The sequence below is a fragment of the Alosa sapidissima genome, chromosome 10 (genome assembly GCF_018492685.1).
Source record: "Alosa sapidissima isolate fAloSap1 chromosome 10, fAloSap1.pri, whole genome shotgun sequence".
Lineage (NCBI taxonomy): Eukaryota > Metazoa > Chordata > Actinopteri > Clupeiformes > Clupeidae > Alosa > Alosa sapidissima.
The window spans coordinates 34,664,637-34,683,315 of NC_055966.1; the positions used below are offsets into that span (position 1 = coordinate 34,664,637).

An 18,679-nucleotide genomic window follows, 5' to 3' on the forward strand; every position below is an offset into this window, starting at 1 on the left:
TCAAAACAGACGCATTGTGGGAAAGTTATTTTTAAGCGCGGGAATGACTAAAAAAACTTTGAGCAGTAAGCTATGTTAACATCATGTCAACAACAAACTAGGAAATGGGAGCAAGACACGTTATTCCAACTGATCCGAAGTAGTTACGCGTTGTCTAAATGGATATCGTTGTATGTGCGTCTTGTTGTTTGGGGAGCTTGTAAGTAATTCAAAGTCAACATTACGGGGCAGATCGTTTCTTTAATGGTGTACGTTACTTTTCAAACCAGCAAACGTTAGTCAGTGTGGCTAGCTGCTAGCTGCTGCTAGTTTGATGATAGGAAACAGCTTCCTAGTTACTTCCTGTTGTTTTTAAAAGGATCGGTTTTTAAACGGCTGCTCTATGAAACTGTGCCAGAAAATGCTAGTCAGTCTGTCATCGCATGCTTCAGCAGTCAAGTTCTTACAATTTACTTCTGAGTTTCTGTAAGTAGGCTACTTGACTCTCCATTCTTTTAAAGGCACGTGCCAAAATAGTGTAACGTTATTATGCAAGGTTAGGTTGGTTGCGGTTTGTGAGAGGCTGTAACGTTTTGGTGTGTTTGTATGGTTTTTTTTAAGTGCCTTTTGAATCCATACATTTTCAGATGCTACAGTCTACTACATAGGGATTTCTAATGTTCAATATGGGGCTTTAATTAACCTCAGCAACATTCATTTACCTAGTTCTAATTTGAAATGAAGCCAAGAGCTGTTCCAAGGTCTTCCAGGTCTAAGTCACAAGGTAATCATTTTGCTACTTACATATCTACCTCACTCAACATACAGGTGTAGGAAGAAATACTCTAATATATTTTGCTAATTTGTGTGGCTTTATTGTAGATTCTAAGATCGATGACAACGGTCCAAAAAAGACTAAAGAAAAACATCAGAAACGAACACCTTCCTCTATCAAACCTTTAACTGGAAAGGTTTTCTACTTGGATTTGCCCTCTAACAAACGAAGCGCAAGACTTGAAAATGACATCCAAACGCTTGGAGGAGTATGTATAAAGTTATCTTGTTTTTAGATTAGATTCAACTTTATTGTCATTGTGCAGAGTACAAGTACAGAGACAACGAAATGCAGTAAGTTTATACCATGAGTTGTGTCATTGTATTTGTGAATGTTTGGAAGTACTGTTCTATTGAGCTCTATTTTGATTGCCCTGAGAAGAACAGTAATTGCAGAGAATGGTTGTGAATGGTCACACAAGTCAGAAATGCAAATGAAAATGGGCTTTTAGGTTGCTTAATCCTGTCTTTGCCTTGGAGATTAAGAGTCAAAGCCATTTACACTCATTCCTTATTGTGGTGGGCTGGGATAAGATCTGTCATATTTGTGCTCTTTAAAGCCATTTAGCCATTTCTAAACATTATTAAAAAAAAAAAAAGGCAGGCAAGCATTTCAGAATGACCCTAGGTTGTTCAAGTATCGGGGAAAGAATTTGGTACTGGGCAGTTTATGGCTGTTTTTTTTTTTTTTTCTTCTTCCAAACAGTGATTGTCTTTAATTCTCTCTCTCTCTCTCTCTCTCTCTCTCTCTCTCTCTCTCTCTCTCTCTCTCTCTCTCTCTCTCTCTCTCTCTCTCTCTCTCTCTCTCTCTCTCTCTCTCTCTCTCTCTCTCTCTCTCTCTCTCTCTCTCACTCACTCAGACGGTTGAGAAGTTCTTCAGTAAAGACATTAGATATCTGGTCAGCAGCAAGCCTGAGGCTCGCTATGTGCACCGGCTGGTGCGGGAGTCTCCGGTCCCCAGCCCGGAGTCGGTGCTCAGCTCCCCTCGGCCCAGCAGCAGCAAGGAGGGTCACCGGAGCGGCTCCCAGGGACCCACGGACGCAGTGAGTGTGCCGGGACACAGCCGTGTGTGTGGTTGTCAGTTAGCTGCATCTGTGTCTGTTTATGGTGTGATGTTCATGAAATTGAAAATTGGTCTATTGTCCTGTGAAATAATGAGCAAAATCCATGCCTGTTTTTGTGAAACTTACTGCTTTATATAAACACACATGGCTCATTTTGAAAGCATGGATGTGAGTCTTTCTGTGTGTGTGTGTCTGTACAGAAAGCAGATTTTTGAGATTCCTTTCAGGTAGTAGCCTAGTGTTCGTACTGAGATGCCTGTTGTTGTGTCTCAGGTGCAAGTCAGCCGAGGGAAGAAGCTGGTGGAGAAGGTGATGAAGGAGCAGGTAAGAGGCGGCACAAACGCTCATGCAGGCTTCATGTTTATGATGTTCTAGGGCAGCTCATGCAGGCTTCATGTTTATGATGTTCTAGAGCAGCTTGTGTCGCAGTATGGCTTCATGTTGTTGATGTTCTAGAGCAGTGTTTTTCAACCTTTTTTGAGCCATGGTACATTTTTTTTATATTAAAAAACATCCTGCGGCACACCACCAACCAAAAATGTAACAGAATTACACACTGTGGCCTAATATAGTAATAATAATGACAATTTAGTTTCTCATTTCTTTACAGTTCGGTTCAGGAGTCTGCATTTTTTCTTTTCAAGGAGGCCTATTTATTTATGTTTAGCCTATTGATTTGCTGTTTTAGGCCCTACGTCTTTTCACCCATATTAGAAAGCTAGATACCGGACTGTTCGAGTTCTAGCCTATTAAGTGGCATAGGCTACGTGGACGCGGCCATCATACTGCTGGAGGCACCTACACGCTCTGGACAACACTAGCTGACGCTCAGAGACACCTGATTTCCAATCAGAGACACCTGTTTCTCCTGTTTGGCCTCCACTAATTGTTGCCCCCATGATGGCATCGCTATTTACGTATGTTCTGGAGCCCGATGCGTTATCTAGCTTTCCAGTATCTATTTTTCACCACCAGTTTTAGTGCGCATCACTTGATTAACAAGGTCATTATTGCGCTATTACTGTCACCCACGGACATGAAAGAGGATTGATTTATTTATTTATTTATTTATTTATTTATTTAGCAAGTCACTACATTGCAGGCACAGATACTCAACAATAGCATATCCTAGCCTACTATTTGCAACAAGTAAAGTTTTTGGACCAATTAAGTGAAATTGGACAATTTCCCACGGCACACTGGTGTGCCACGGCACAGTGGTTGAAAATCACTGTTCTAGAGCAGCTTGTGTCGCAGTATGACTTCATGTTTATGATGTTCTAGAGCAGCTTGTGTCGCTGTAAGCCGTTGTTTAATAACTCGCATGTGGGATCTCTTGGTGTGCTGTTGCTATAGGAGCGTATTAAGATCAACAAGATGTTGTCGAATGCACTGGAATGGGGAGTGAAAATCGTTCACATAGAAGGTAAATCTCTGCTTCCTAACATATTAAACATGCTAGTAGGGTAATAGCATTACCGTGTAATTATCATGTGATGGTCCATTAGTCCATCCATAGTATTCATAATCAATTTTTTTCCCCCCTCAATCAGACATGATTGCGTATATTGAAAAGAAGAAACCTGCTATTTCTACAGAGCAGAAGACAAACCCTACAGCTGTCAAAAAAACAGTAGGTCTTTTCTTTTATGGACCCTTTCAACAATAAAAACAAAAACAATGCTTGAACGTTCTATTTGGGCCCCAATCTACTTCCTCTGCATTAAGATAACATATGGAATGTTAAAAAGGAAGTCTTGTGGGGCCACTTATGATGCTGAGAATGGAACTCTCTTGAAAGGGTCTATAGATCAGCTGGAAATTAATTATGTAAACACACGTGTGTCTCTGCTAATGTGAATATTTAGGCCAAGCAAGCATGTTATGGACGGACTTCTCAGAAACACAATGGTGAGTTTTCTTTATGCATATTTAAGAAAGAAATATGATTTTAATATTAGTGTGTCATTGCTATTTATCTCCATGTGCACTGATACATGTGGCATTTGTGTCATATGTTTTGCAGCTAGCAGAATCAGTAAGCCTTTTGTGAAAGTGGAGGACTCAAGTAGGTAAGTGCATTAAGATTGTAAATCATTCTTTTGAAACTGAAGATGATGTTTGGTGCTCTGTCTTGTTTAGAACCACTGGTACTAATTTCTAACATCCATGGCTGAAGTGCCCTTGAGCAAGGCACCTACCTAACTCCCTGCTCCCCGAGCGCTGTTGTAACAAGGCAGCTCACTGCTCCGGGTTAGTGTGTGCTTCACCTAACTGCGTGCTCTGTGTGTTCACTAATTCACAGATGGGATAAATGCAGAGACCAAATTCCTTGTATACACAAGTATACTTGGCCTGTAAACCTGATTTACATTTACATTCTGGAATTGCTGTCGTTATCAAACAATGCATGCACATTGTACTATAATTCTTCATAAATCCGAATTTGAGGCAAATGTCATGTAAAACAATGTGCCTTGCATTCATTGCTACCCTTATCCTTATATAGATTGGGGCATGCCTTGAATTATCAAGGGAATCAACATCCATGTGGGTCATATCTGTGTTTAAAATTAATTCAGGTAAAAATAAGGATTAGGCTAATAAATATATCGACAATGTTGACTTGTCAAAGTGCAGCTTTACTAAAGAGGATAAATCATCCGGGCCGTTATGCTCGAGTTGGGAAACAGCAGCATGTGCAGCATTGAAACTGGGAACTCTGAAGATGGGCTTAACCTGAAACATTTGTCTCTCAGTCTTTGTTCATAGAGTCTATTTTATCAGCCTCTGAGTGCAGTTTCCTTTTATTTCTCCTGCATCTCCTTTTATCTATTACTTGACCTGTTTTTTTGGATTCTATGCACTTAATAGAAGACACAGACCTCAACCTCAAATGAACTGTGTATTAACCTTTGAATATATGACTCGTAAGTAGTGTGTCCTGAAATGTGCTGTGTTGTTGTAGGCGGTACAGACCCCTCTACCTGCACATGGCCCAGATGCCTGTGTGTAACTTCAACTCGGCTCCCCCTGCCAGCCCTTTCCAAATAGAGGACAAGAGACACTCCACACATGGGTGAGGAAATTCTCACACACACACACACTACTCTTTAAGTTGAATTCAGATAGCCCATTGAAAGCAAAGATATAGTACAAAAACCAATAGGGAAGCCAACCCAGGAAGTGAGTTGACCGTGCTTGACGTTATTGTAATGCCATGCCAGCACTCGACATATGATGCAATATATTTCTTACTCTTATTTCTGAGTAAACATTCCATATAATTAACACAGATGTGTTTATTTGTCTGTGTGTGTGTGTGTGTGTGTGTGTGTGTGTGTGTGTGTGTGTGTGTGTGTGTGTGTGTGTGTTAATGTGTGGATGTGCAAATGTAGGCCAGAGGGGAAAGAGCATGCCGGCAAAAGCAAACATCGAGCGCGTGAGCGGAAAGAGAAGAAAAAGGGAGGATACTGTGAATGCTGTGGCGTCAAATACGACAAACTCCAAGCGGTGAGCGCATCATCCCTTAACTCTTAACTTACACCAGCATTTCACTCCAAGAGGTGAGCGCATCATCCCTTAACCCATTTACTCCTAAAATGCCTGCTAAAAACGCCTATAGAATCCTATGGCATTCTAGACTAAATAACATTATTTCCTGAGGGTTTTCTGAAAACATACTAAAAATTGTCAACGTCTACCAAAATGTAATATCTAAGCCTCTGTAGCACCTAGAAACATGAAATAAAAAGCATGCTGCACTACGCAGCATCCAGCGGGAGATTCAACGTTGCGCTATGCAGCATCAGGCGGGAGATAGAATGTTGCGTCATGCAGCATCCAGCGTGAATGGGTTAACTCTTAACTTACACCAGCATTTCACTCCAAGAGGTGAGCGCATCATCCCTTAACTTACACCAGCGTTTTCTCAACCAGGGTGCCGTCAAAATATCCTCCAAAAGCTACCTTAAGAAACTGCCACTGTGCTTTCTTGTGCCACCGGGGTGCTTATCTCGGTCCTGCCCTCCAGACGGCAAAAACATAAACCTAGCAAGATTTATAGATCTGCGTTGAATCTACGCAGTCTAATACCCTCGTGTGAGGGGTTTAATCTGTGTAGAGCTGACCAAACCTACGCATGTAGCGTTGTAGCGGTGCAGCTGCCCGTTGCGCCTACAGTTCATTCATACAGGATTAAATAAACAGAACAGACCTTGCGGTTTACAAGCACACCTTTTATTTGCACACACAAACTCCATCCAGCATGGTTGTAACGGCAACTGAAAAACAGACGCATACGTAACAATGCTGCTTATTGAAGTTCATTTTTGATATTTGAAAGTTTAGTGATTGTGATTTAAGTTTAGTTTAGTGATTTTGTGCCCCGTAAGAAGCATAAACTGTTATACTTGTGCACTGTTGTCAAGTGTCATTTGGTGCGAAACTAGGCATAAAAACAATGAGTCAATTTCATCTTGCAAAAATAGTCCAACATTTACACCATGTGTGTGTGTGTGTGTGTGTGTTTCATTACTTCTCGATGATGAGTTCAGGCCTCTTTTCATATACAGCGCTGGAAAAAATGAAGAGGCCACTGCACATTTTTCTGATGTCGTCCTATGGTCCTATGGTTGAGTGTCATTCGAATGAGTTGACGGTCATATTCAAAACTAAGAGACCACTGCAAATTTGAATATGAAGGTCGAATGTCACTCAGCAACTGTATGATGACATCAGAAAAATGTGCAGTGGCCCCCTCCATGTATATAAAAAAACAATTTCTGGGATGTCTGAGATTTTTGCGTACACATGTGACTGAAAAAAGGTTGAGAAATGCTGACTTGCACTACGCAGTACTAACAATTATGAAGCCGTCAAAGGCATACTTCAATATTCACTAATGAAATCAAATGCTTGTACCTTCTTACTAATATATTTGGGATATGACCTTTCAGCATCTGAAAGGAGAGCAGCACCGGGCGTTTGTGGCTGGAGGTCACTACCAGAAGCTGGATGCCCTCATAGCACAGTTACCTTGGGTGTTTGCACGAGAGCCACCAGCACAGAGGTAACTTCACAACACACACACACACACAGAACACCTCTGGGACTTAATTGCAAAGTATTGCTTGAATAATTAAACAGATGAAGCTTTGTTCTGTGCAAAGTTGCAACACAGAGGCCATAACTGTTCAATTAGTGTTCATCTTTGGCTGTGACCTCTTACAGAACCAAGTGAATAATAGCACTGTGTTGACTTTGTAATTGGATTGAACATGTCTTTGGAAATGTTGCGGAGTGAGAGAGCAAGTCATCCCACCCAGCCTTGAACCCGGGTTTCGGGATACTAAACCTGCAGCAGGTTTGTTACCCCAGAGCCCTGGGTTCGTGGGGTGACCGCTCTCGCCCTTCGCTACAGGAAACATGGAATATTAGCAGCTGTGGTCATACGGCGTGACATTCTTTTTCTTCCTTAGGGTGAAGTGTAGTGTGCCCATCTCACCCATTTGTGTGTCGGTCGTCAGTCGAGACCGAACAGAGGAAGCTGGAAGAAGCGACAAAGGAGGACGTGGAGGACGAGCGCAGCGGAGTCCAAGCCTGGGCACATCATGCTCGTCACAGCGGAGTCCGAGCTTGGGCGCATCATGCTCGTCACAGCGAAAGCGAATCAGGGAATCCCTCTCTGGAAAGAACAGAGACTCATCAGAGGAACTTCCTTATGTTCTGGAATCTTCCAGGAGCAAACGGGGCTCCTTCATGTGGGAGTCCTGCCCCACGCTGTTGAGGGCTCTCGGCGGCGACTCCATTTTACACTCGGACAAAGTTAATGATGCAGTTGCCACGGAAACGACTCCTGGACCGCAGAGCATCAAGGACAGGAATCGGAGACGCAGATATCGCAGAAAGAGACATATTCCACTCAGTTCTCACACAGGTGAGGAAAAACACACAGACACTCTTGGGACTGAAGCTGCACAGAGTGAGGAGATGGTGACTTTAAGTGGGCTCGAGCAGGACTCTCCAGGTGAGTCCATGCAGCACAAAACTGCCCATGTCACTCAGCAGGACTCTATACAGGGCAAACCTGTAGACATCACGCATTTGGACATTACACAACAGGTGTTCATACAGGCCAAACTTGTAGGTACTGAAAAGCAGGACTCATCATGGGGGGACACTGAAGACCCCACACAGCAGGACTTGACGGAGGAGAAACCTGTAGACACCACACGGCAGGAATCGGTGCAGGGCAAGCCTGTGGACGTTACACTGCAGGACTCGATACCGGAGAATTCTGTGAAGGTCACAGACCATCAGCCATGTCGAACTTTCAAATCTGCTGTCACAAGACGACAGCAGCTGCCAGTCAGTTCAAAAAAGAGGCCTGTGGATTCTGTAGACCGCGAGCCAGAACAGACTCAAAATGCCACAGATTTGCCAAACCCCGCACCAAATGCACTTCAGGACGCCGCACAGCCTGGGACGACGGATGCCTTCCGCCCCCTGCGGAGGAGAATCCGGGCTGAAAGGAGCTGGAGGAGAGGCAGGTCCCTCTCCGTCAGGCCTGTACCCCCTGGGACCCTTGGAACGGAGGAGGCCGAGGGCTCTGACCAGCAATGGCAGGACCTGTGGCAACTCTTCCAGGAGAGCGATGACATGCAGGAGGACTTTCCAGGTTTTGCTGAATAAAGAAAGGGGGGGGGGGGTGTTATGTATGAATTTGAGGACAATGTGGTGGGTGCCGTTGAGTTGGTGGGAGGAAGTGCTCTGTAGAAGACTGTCAGTGCCTCAGCTACTTCAACAGATTTTAATGGAAGAGACATTCTGACCTGTGTAGGTCCAAAATCTCTCTTATTTTAATTTTTTAAACAACAGGCAAATTCACCGGCCTTAACTAAAGGCGTCTGTGCATGTGCACATTTTTAATTTTCTTTATACATACGTGGCTATGTATTCCAAAATGAATTCCACATTAAATGAGGGCAAATTCTTCTAAAACCTTGTGTTCTGTTTTGAGGAAGTGTATATTATTACAACCACTCTGCTCACGCTTGTGAGAAGATGTGAAGACTGGTGATGTAGATATGAATAAAAGAATGTTTATTCAGAAGTGAATGGATAGTTTGATTAATACAAGACATTGTGGTTTATTTAGCAGTACTGCGAATACTTTTTTCACATGTAAGAGCATCGATCTGACTTGATTTGTTTTGGTTTGATAATCTTAGTGTTGCAACACCTATGTTAGACAAAAAAAAATTACAACCATAAAATTAGCACTCAAAAAGTAACAGTTCCTGAAATAAATCCAGTGTCGCTTGGCTGCGTCAATCTGAACTGCTTTGCGGTTCATCTTGGAGTCAAGGCAGTTCACTGGCAATTTGACACCATTTGATTTAATATGCATGTAAAAATTTGTTAAGAGGCCTAAAGTGTGATTCCTAGATATGTGTTTGACCCCTTTGTTGTGTTTTAACTTGGGTTGCAAAAGCAGGCTGACATGGTCTTTTACCCAGTTTTTGGTACAAAACAATTTGTTAAATGTGGAATCGAATAGCAGACATTAATTGTCAGTATTGTTTTGACAATCAGTGTTCATATCATCATATCCCATAAAATGAAGACCGTGAATGCACATGAATACAACGGCATTATCAAGTCTTTCTGGCCTACTGTTGCAAGAGACTCACCAACAAAGGATTGGGATAAATGCAGAGACCAAATTTCCCTCACGGGATCAAAAGAGTGTATATATATATTTATACTTATACCAACAAAGGCCATTTTATTCTTTGGTCTGTCACCAGCACTGTTTTCATTCAGTTTCTTTTCTATAGGAAGGGAAGACTACGTTGTTTGGATATTTGTGATCCTTGCTGTACTCCCGAAAGACCAGACGTAAAAGCAGTGGAAGTGTTTTAATTAAACCCACTGCAAAATCTCTCAACCCGAACTAACTGAGAAGAACGAGCCACACATAGTCTAAATGTTTTATAAAGGAAATGGAATACTGGTGTTGTCATGCCATGGTTTATGTGCGTGCTACTTCAGATTGATTTTTCTGTATGTTGGGCTCTAACAAGGAAGCCTTATTAACCTTAATATAGAGCCAGTCAACTTAACTTCCATTAAGCCAGACATTCAGAACTAGGACAAATAGCTATATCCACAGAATGTCTTTGCGGTCTTGCATGTTTTGCATAGGTAATATAAAGGGGCCTTTACATGGCGATGTACAGCGAGCTGAGTGAGAAAGAGGTATGAAATTATCATTATTTTATTTACCTTAGTCTCACACTGAGAACAATGCAATACAACCTTGAAGGAAAGCAAAAGTTATTCTGAGAAAAAAAAATGCCTCAAGAAATTTTCTTTAACAAGAACATGTTCTACTATTATTGGTACCCCTGTGTTTTAATACCTTGCCCTTGCCAATAAGTGCCAATAAAACATCATGGTCGTCTTCTATGGAATTGTAGAATACAAAGCAGGGCATTTGAGACCGTTCCTTCTCAGAATCTCCAGATTCCTACCTCGTGTGCATTCTCTTGAACTCACATCACTGGTGTTTCTATGGAGTTCTGATCAGGCCAGTAAGATGGCAATGACAGAAGCTTGATTTTGTATTTAGCAAACCATTTCTGTATTGGGCTGGACATACTTTCGATCATTGACCTGCTGGATTATCCAGTCATGACCCACATTTCATTAAAATCTTGGCAGAGGCAGCCAGAGTTCATTTCTTTTCAGTATAGTCATATGTGCCTATGAAGATACAGTTCCAGGCAATGTAGCATTTGACAATCTCCAAAATAACAGGAAATGCTTTTCCCTAGCCTTCTGAATTATATTAGGATTGATATCTGATGTTCTTTTTTCTTAATGACCCCAAGATGGTAACCTTTTTTTCTCTGTATCTGTTCAACAGTGACCCTTATGGATTCTTTGCCTCTCTTACTCCTCTCCACACGAGGCCAAAATAAACAGGCGTCTTTCTTAAGGCAATTTTGTCAAAAGTCCAGTTGATTATGGGCTTACTACGTTTTATTACCACTCTAAATAGCTATTTGCCTAGTAGGGTAGGCATACGTATTGTTTCCCCCATAGCCATTCTGTGATGTCAGTTATGTCACTTGCATTCTCTCATCTTTGACTTTGTACTAGAATGTATGTCACCAACTATGGCAGTTGGCCTTGTTTTTATTAGATAGATATTATTTTATCAATAGCATATGTGGGAAATGCTCTATCGGTTAGGCTACATCGTTAGGCTAATCATTGAATCATGACCTTTACAAGCAAACCATACAAAGTGTTGATGTTCACTGTGCCTGATCTATCTTCCGCAGTGAAGACAAGAGCCTCAGTGCGCACTGGCCTACACTACCCGTCATTCCACTTGCTTGTGTCTCGCGCTGTATCCGCCGCTCATGCATATATGTATGGCCTCGCTCCGCAGTGAGACGGCTGGGTATTGATGTATTTTAAGGAGGTGGCTTCTGCTCCATCCTCTGGCTCTGACTGCTAAGAGTTGAAATCGTTCACACGCACTCGCCTCGCCGTTCCGTACAATCCGCGTCTCAATGCAGAGGCTGAAAGCGCATCACTAATGGCAACCAACACGGGAGATTGCGGTATCGAGACGAGCAGAGAGCGTTCGTCTATGTGTGCAACCTTTTATCGACTTTAGCAACGAAGCGGTGTGAATCTTTTTTGGGAATTTATTGGGAAGCATCTCTTGACTTTGTCGGGCAGATTCAGAGGCGATGTCGCGATTGGGGATTTCCTTCTTGTGCCTCTGTGGAACGATGTACATCGTATATGCCAGCAACCCAAACGGTAATTCATCTGAGATACAGCCAGTGTCTTACCTTTATTGATAAGGCGAGAGGCAATGATTAGAATGCCCTAATTTCACATCCTTGTGGTAGCGCAGAAGCCTAGGTTAGAGATGTAAACAGTTCCTGAAACATGCATACAACGACAAAATGCAATATATAAAATTTGCTTTGGATTTATGCAATACAACACGGTCTCCATTCAGTTGTTTTAATTGCGATTATGGTAACATACAGACAAAATGTGATGGTCCGGTCATTGGCTACTTGAATAAGAGAAAAAGCGCAATATACTGAAATATTTTTTGTTTTTCTTATTGCAGAAGACGCCGATTATAAGGCTCGGCGGGATGGAAGCGGGTATCTTGGTAAAGAAAATACAGTCCCTCTACGGTTAATTTACCGTATGGACAACTACAGTCAAACCACACACGACGTTCTCAACACAAGGATCAGAGCGAGCTTCGACTCCAAACAGGTAAGCTCGCTCCGCGGCAGGTTGCTCAGTGGCCGCACAGGGCCCCCGCTGAATCATTGGTATGGGAGAGCTGTCAGGAGGATACCCACGGTCCCCGTTGCTATTGGAGACGTCCAGATATTGAAATGTTGTTTATGTTTTTATGCCTGAGCCTTTCCAACACAGCTCCCGTTGTTTACGCTGCTGGTACGCCTTCAGTGGAAAATGTCCTACTGACTCAAATTTATTTAGGTGATGAAATAATAACAACAATAAAAAAAATCCATCTGCGCACAGATTGTGTGTAATGTCGGGTGAGTTTCCATGCTCGAACAAGAGACATTTATTTTCGTCCTGAGCTGTTTTCCATTTTCCATGGTTTTCGTCCCAGCCAAAAGTCACCGTCCTGGCACAGGCGCGAGGGAACCCTACTGGTAGGCTAGACAAAGGATGCGCTCTCCTCGAGGCCCCGGGGCCCTCGCAACAAAAGAACACCAGCGGAGTGATGACAACAAATTATGAAATGAGTCAACAGAGTGTCACTTTCTTGTGGCACTCATGCTATTGACACAGACACTGTCAGTTCCTCTGTAGAGCTCGTGAGGTGACGTACATTGGGATGTAAGGTAGACGGAGCCGTTAGACAACAGCCTACCTACACGTCCAGTCCACACAGGACACGCGCTGAGATGATGTGACGCTGTAGAAGCAAATGCATGAAACGAGTAATGATGTTACTCATATACACCGCATATGTGTAGACTACTCAAATGCATAATTGCCTCACACTGTCCAAATCCAGCAGCTCAGATAGTCAGATTCAAGTAAAGATTGTATTATATTGTCTGTTCCTCAGTACAATACAACGTATTGCTGTGTAGTCAGCAGGTGTTTTTATTCGGACGACATAGGGTGTATGAAGCATGGTACGCTTCAAGTTCCATTCTAAGAGCAAACACAGTTTAATGTGATTTTCTTGTACCTCGCTCCTTGTTTTACGAGACCGAATGAGTGTTGTCAAATCAGTACGTATAGTGTTTTAGACATGTGTGTATGAAAAGGGCCTCGGGGCGATTGCTGTGTTACCGGCTCGCAGATGGTGGCGATGTTAACCCTTTGTCTAAGACTGGGACTCGCACGACGCCGTGGCGCTAATAAACTTGATCAATCCACTTAATATTTGCCATATTGATCGGTGTGATGGATGCGGTTTCAGTGTTCAGAAGTGGTAAATTTTGGTATTTAGTTTGTTGCTTTTTGTTATTTAATGTTCTGTTGGGAATACGACTATTATCAAGTTGCATTTTCCTAAACCCCGTACAGGCATATAGGATTCTTGATCACTGTGTTGTTCTACCTCTTCATATCATTTGTTGATCATAATGATGATCAACAAATTAGCTAGTTGTGGACTTGCAGAAATAAATGGGGGGAAATACCAGGTGTTGGCATTCTCCCTTTTGTTGCCTGGAAGAAAAATATTGCCATCAAAGCAAAACAATGCAGGAGGCTTTAGACATGATGACCTTTGCTATTCTACCCTGTGCGCGTGCGAGCGTGCGTCCGTGCGTGCGCGTGTGTGTGTGTGTGTGTGTGCGTGCGTGCGTGCGTGTGTGTGTGTGTGTGCACGCACATGTGCTGCGGTGTGTGTGTTTGTATGAGAGAGAGAAGGGGGGTACAGAAAGAGAGAGAGAGAGGGGCTTCATTCATCTCCATATCTGTCTCCTTGGTAACATTACCCCCGCATCCAGATTCAAGCCAAAGCTTCCCAGGGCTCACCCGTCACTCTGTTGTCTGACTCTAAGCCATGCTCAATAATCTGAGCTAAGAGGTACATAATAGACCAGTGGTGCTGTCTAATATCTGTGGAAGGCATTGCCCCACTGTAAATTCTAGATTGAGCAACTCAAGTGTTCTATGTTTTGAATCATCTGAATTGACATGTATGTAATAACGTCCCTTGCTAAGTTATTCATTAAGGACAGTCTTCTACCTGAAACATTTTTGTACAGCTTTACTCCTCTTATGTTGAGGTCGACCTGGAATCAGGTGTAAAGCTCTGTGATCGTCTCCCTCGGTCTGTTTTTAGCTCCGCGTTGGCAGGGCCCAGGTGAGCATGGTTGGAAGTTACCTCAAAGAGAAGAGACATTTGAAAACAAAAACCCAGCGAGATATTTATAGATGCGAATCAATATAGAATGAGGAGTCTTGAAGAGTATTTGGCCGCATCCAATTTTAGGATTTCGTTCAAAACCATGTGAGAGGATTTTTAATTGGTCCCTGCCTGTCTGTGTTCATGTCAGTGTGTACAATTACATTGGTGGATATAAGAAAGGGTGGATTTTGCTTTTGTGCCACTTAAGAAGAGTGTTTGTGTGTGTGTGTGTGTGTGTGTGTGTGTTTGTGTGTGTTTGTGTGTTTTTGTGTGTTTGTGTGAAAGAGATGATACTTTGATGAATGAGCCACACACAGGTGTGTTCACAAGAACTCCTCCCAATGCAAGTCTTGTGTGTGTACATTTGATATTGCACACACACACACACACACACACTCTCTCTCTCACACACACACACACACACACACACACACACACACACACCTTACTCACAATATTCCTGTGCACCGCTACATTCTTGGGGTACCATTTTGTATGTTTCTCACTGATGTTATGTTTGAATAGCTAGTGTGCTGCACCAGTGTTTCTGTAAAAGGCCAAAATGTCGGCACGTGGAACTCTGTATCTGTGAACACGGCCTTGTAGACAAAAGAGGAGAGGGGCGTGGCCTACGTTGACAGCGTGGCTGGTGAGATAGGAGGTGGGCCAGCTTTGGTCAGAGGGTCAGAGGGTCAGAGGGTCACTCATTCCTCTTTCCGGTCCCCGGTTCTCTCCCTCTCAGCCTGCTTCGTGTCTTCCTCCCTTTTCGGCTCATTTTGTATGTGTGGGTTATCCGGCACATCCGTGTGTGTGTGTGTTTCTGTGTGTGTGTGTGTGTGTGTGTGTGTGTGTGTGTGTGTGTGTGTGTGTGTGTGTGTGTGTGTGTGTGTGAGAGAGAGAGTGTGTGTGTGAGAGAGAGAGAGAGAGAGTGAGCGAGATAGGATTTTGGGGAGTGGTCGTCCCATGGGAGAATGTGAGTGTAGAACTGGGACCCCCACCCCCACCCCGCAACCCTCCTTTGACTGGTGGAGCACAATAGCCCTCACCCCAGGAGGCAGAGTAATCACACTGCCACCATATGGGCCCTCGGCCACAGCAAATTACACTCTGCTCTGATTAATCACCAGCAAGCGCGACGCGGGATGACACGTCCCGACACGCATCAGCGTGGCACAGGAGGGCAGGGCATAGCTCAGCGCACAGCGGTGGGCGCCATAACAGTGGGCAGTGGGCATAGAGCTCCAAACAGCACAGTGTAGTAGGGAAAAAGGCCTTTGAGCATAGCTCAAGGTGGGGAAAAGTACAGGTAAGATGTAACCAGGACAGGCCAGTTCTGTTTGCACTGGAGCAGAATAGTTGTCCAGTCACACTATAGGAAATGTCAACAAACTACCTCTGATGTGACACTGTTGAAGAGTTACTAACGCACTGTGTACACTGGAGTTCAGCAGGCAGACCAATACAGTCGTGTTGTAGTGAGTTTGGTGGCATTGAGGCATAAAGGCGAATAGCACGGGCTGAAACACAGTAGAAGAGCACCAGCTCAGTCAGTTAACGGCTGGCAGATGGCACGATAAAACTCTCCTCACGCGAGTCTGCAGATCCTAGCACATTGATCATAACATGGCATTGAAACAGCATTGCTATCAGCATACAGCTATGCCTTTATAACCAAACCTCTGTGGATAAGCCATCGAGACTGATATACTGTACCAGCCCAACGTTGAGAGGTACACACTCTTTGCCTAAAGTGTGTTTCAAGTCCTTCATCTTGAACACCAGAACACAGAAAGGGCTTGATTGATTGTTTTTGTTGGCTTGTGGCCAAATAGTCTCTGTGAAGGTGTTTACATTCCTGTATTTACCTGTGTGTTTCTTTTTTTTGTCAGAGTAACCATGTGGCTCAAGCCAGCTTCCAGGTGGACGCCTTTGGACAAACATTCATCCTGGACGTCGAGCTCAATCAGTGAGTAGAGCTTTCCTGACTCTGTGTGTGTGCGTTTGTGTCTCGGGTTGTGTTAATGCCTGCCTGAAGGACTACATCTGCCGAGCTCCTTGTTGCAGTGTGTGAGCGTGGGCGTAGGTGTGACTAGTTTGGCCTACAGAATCAGTGCCGTGTCCAGATGGGAGTGTGTCCCATGCTAAAGTCTGAGGCAACATTGCTCACAGTCACAGATACTGAAAAACAGGAACAGGCAGAAGGAGAGACAAAGACCAGCAGCATGGTGGGATGGACCAGTCATATCTATATAGCTCATATCTATAACCATATCTATATAGCTCATATCTATAGTCATATATAGCGCATATCTATATAGTTCATATCTATAGTCATATCTATATAGCTCATATCTATAGTCATATATAGCTTATATCTATAGTCATATCTATATAGCTCATATCTATAGTCATATCTATATAGCTCATATCTATAGTCATATCTATAATCATATATAGCTCATATCTATAGTCATATCTATATAGCTCATATCTATAGTCATATCTATATAGCTCATATCTATAGTCATATATAGCTCATATCAATAGTCATATATAGCTCATATCTATAGTCATATATAGCTCATATCAATAGTCATATATAGCTCATATCTATAGTCATATAGCTCATACCTAAAATCATATATATCATATATGAAATCACAGATGGCAAAGTGTCCATGTTAATGATAAACAGATATCCTACTTTTTGTGATTTATGAAGGGAATTAAGTGCATATGATTATTACATTCAGTATGAAAATATCCGAATATCGCATTGTCGATTTTGAAGAAATGGTAAGGACTTTCTGGGGTGTTTTCCTGTGTGTAAAAGGGAGTGATATTGGTGGAGTGGCATGACGTTTCTGGGATAGGAGGCTTTAGCACAGCATATGTGTTTCTGTTTGATGTTGCTTCCTGGTACAGAGTGACTGTGTTAGGTGGTGGTTTGCATCTTGGCATGAGGGTATTGCTCTCAGGGTGCTGTGGATAGCTGGTAGGAATGGGCTTTTATGGCCTGTGTGTGTGTGTGTGTGTGTGTGTGTGTGTGTGTGTGTGTGTGTGTGTGTGTGTGTGTGTGTGTGTGTGTGTGTGTGTGTGTGTGTGGGTGTGTGTGTGTCTGTATTGGGAGCAGTGGGAGCAGTGGGGGAGCAGTGGGAGGCTTATAATGGTGTGATTTATGTTGAAGCCTGAAGAGAGGTCTATACAGCTGCCAGACTCAGCAATCAATCACACATTACTCCTGATGAAAATACATTTCTCTCTCGTTCTCTCTCTCTCTCTCTCTCTCTCTCTCTCCTCTCTCTCTCTCTCTCTCCTCTCTCATTCTATCACACACATCAACACACTCACACATTTTTTCATTTGTACACATCTACATGTCTTTGCTTTGCACGTGTAGTGCTACAATCATCGGACTGTTTGACTCTGTCAGGGCTGCTTACCAAGTGCTGATGTTACTACTCTCCCACCCTCAGTTTTGTGTTGGTGTGTGTTCTGTGTATCACTATCAGAGAGATGAATTTCAAACTGGCACACACACAGATGTACACACACACACACACACACACACACACACACACACACACACACACACACACACAATATGAGACTGAATAATTTGGCAGAAACTGTCATTCTGCATTTTGGAAGTTGCTTTTTTATTCCTTCTTGTTCGTGACTTGGGGAGTCTGGCCCATGTGCATAGTTGATGATAACAACAGTATTTTCAGCTGTGCTGTTTTCTTCCGTGGGCCCATTTTGATGAGGTATAGGGTTTTACACTCTAATGGGGCTGCTGGAGTTGGACCTGATGACTAGTCACATTTTTAAATAGTTTACTAAGACAATGACTAAGGGCTCTTACGTGCTTTTTTGTGTTGGTTTTGCCACAAATTCTTCTGATTGCAAAGGGCATTCTAGAACTGCAGTGGAACCATGAGTATGTTGTGGTCCAAGGGCATTCTAGAACTGCAGTGGAACCATGAGTATGTTGTGGTCCAAGGGCATTCTAGAACTGCAGTGGAACCATGAGTATGTTGTGGTCCATGGGCATTCTAGAACTGCAGTGGAACCATGAGTATGTTGTGGTCCAAGGGCATTCTAGAACTGTAGTGGAACCATGAGTATGTTGTGGTCCATGGGCATTCTAGAACTGTAGTGGAACCATGAGTATGTTGTGGTCCATGGGCATTCTAGAACTGCAGTGGAACCATGAGTATGTTGTGGTCCATGGGCATTCTAGAACTGTAGTGGAACCATGAGTATGTTGTGGCCCATGGGCATTCTAGAACTGCAGTGGAACCATGAGTATGTTGTGGCCCAGGATATACTGTACTCCACTCTGTAA

General features: G+C 43.2%; 2 protein-coding genes across 7 annotated transcripts in view; both read left to right on the forward strand.

The window, feature by feature from the left end:
• Window positions 1-30: 30 nt before the first annotated feature.
• Window positions 31-8,991, forward strand: dbf4 (DBF4 zinc finger). Of its 4 annotated transcripts, none has more exons than XM_042105671.1 (13): window positions 31-465; window positions 627-763; window positions 862-1,022; window positions 1,674-1,856; window positions 2,151-2,201; window positions 3,234-3,303; window positions 3,431-3,510; window positions 3,746-3,788; window positions 3,904-3,949; window positions 4,846-4,956; window positions 5,276-5,390; window positions 6,836-6,948; window positions 7,358-8,991. In XM_042105671.1, the coding sequence occupies exons 2-13, from the start codon at window positions 718-720 to the stop codon at window positions 8,568-8,570; spliced, it is 2,232 nt and encodes a 743-aa protein (XP_041961605.1). In that variant the 5' UTR covers window positions 31-465; window positions 627-717; the 3' UTR covers window positions 8,571-8,991. The 4 variants fall into 4 exon arrangements, with proteins under 4 accessions (XP_041961605.1, XP_041961607.1, XP_041961603.1 ...); XM_042105673.1 differs by having other exon boundaries at window positions 706-763; XM_042105669.1 differs by having other exon boundaries at window positions 31-199.
• A 2,350-nt stretch (window positions 8,992-11,341) lies between these two features.
• Window positions 11,342-18,679, forward strand: part of adam22 (ADAM metallopeptidase domain 22) — a 73,216-nt gene continuing 65,878 nt past the window's right edge. For 2 of the 3 annotated variants that reach the window (XM_042105666.1, XM_042105668.1), the window contains exons 1-3: window positions 11,342-11,720; window positions 12,043-12,197; window positions 16,221-16,297. In XM_042105666.1, the coding sequence (XP_041961600.1) occupies window positions 11,648-11,720; window positions 12,043-12,197; window positions 16,221-16,297 (305 nt within the window). In that variant the 5' untranslated portion in view covers window positions 11,342-11,647. The remainder of the gene's footprint in view (window positions 11,721-12,042; window positions 12,198-16,220; window positions 16,298-18,679) is intronic. The other variant, XM_042105667.1, reaches the window with a different exon arrangement.

What these genes read in the sequence shown, in the direction of transcription:
- dbf4 (XM_042105671.1), top strand. Translation starts at nt 718, where the DNA reads ATGAAGCCAAGAGCTGTTCCAAGGTCTTCCAGGTCTAAGTCACAAG. An exon ending in TTCCAGGTCTAAGTCACAAG is followed by an intron (nt 764 to 861) that starts GTAATCATTTTG and finishes GCTTTATTGTAG; the next exon opens with ATTCTAAGATCGATGACAAC. An exon ending in AAGAGACACTCCACACATGG is followed by an intron (nt 4,957 to 5,275) that starts GTGAGGAAATTC and finishes GTGCAAATGTAG; the next exon opens with GCCAGAGGGGAAAGAGCATG.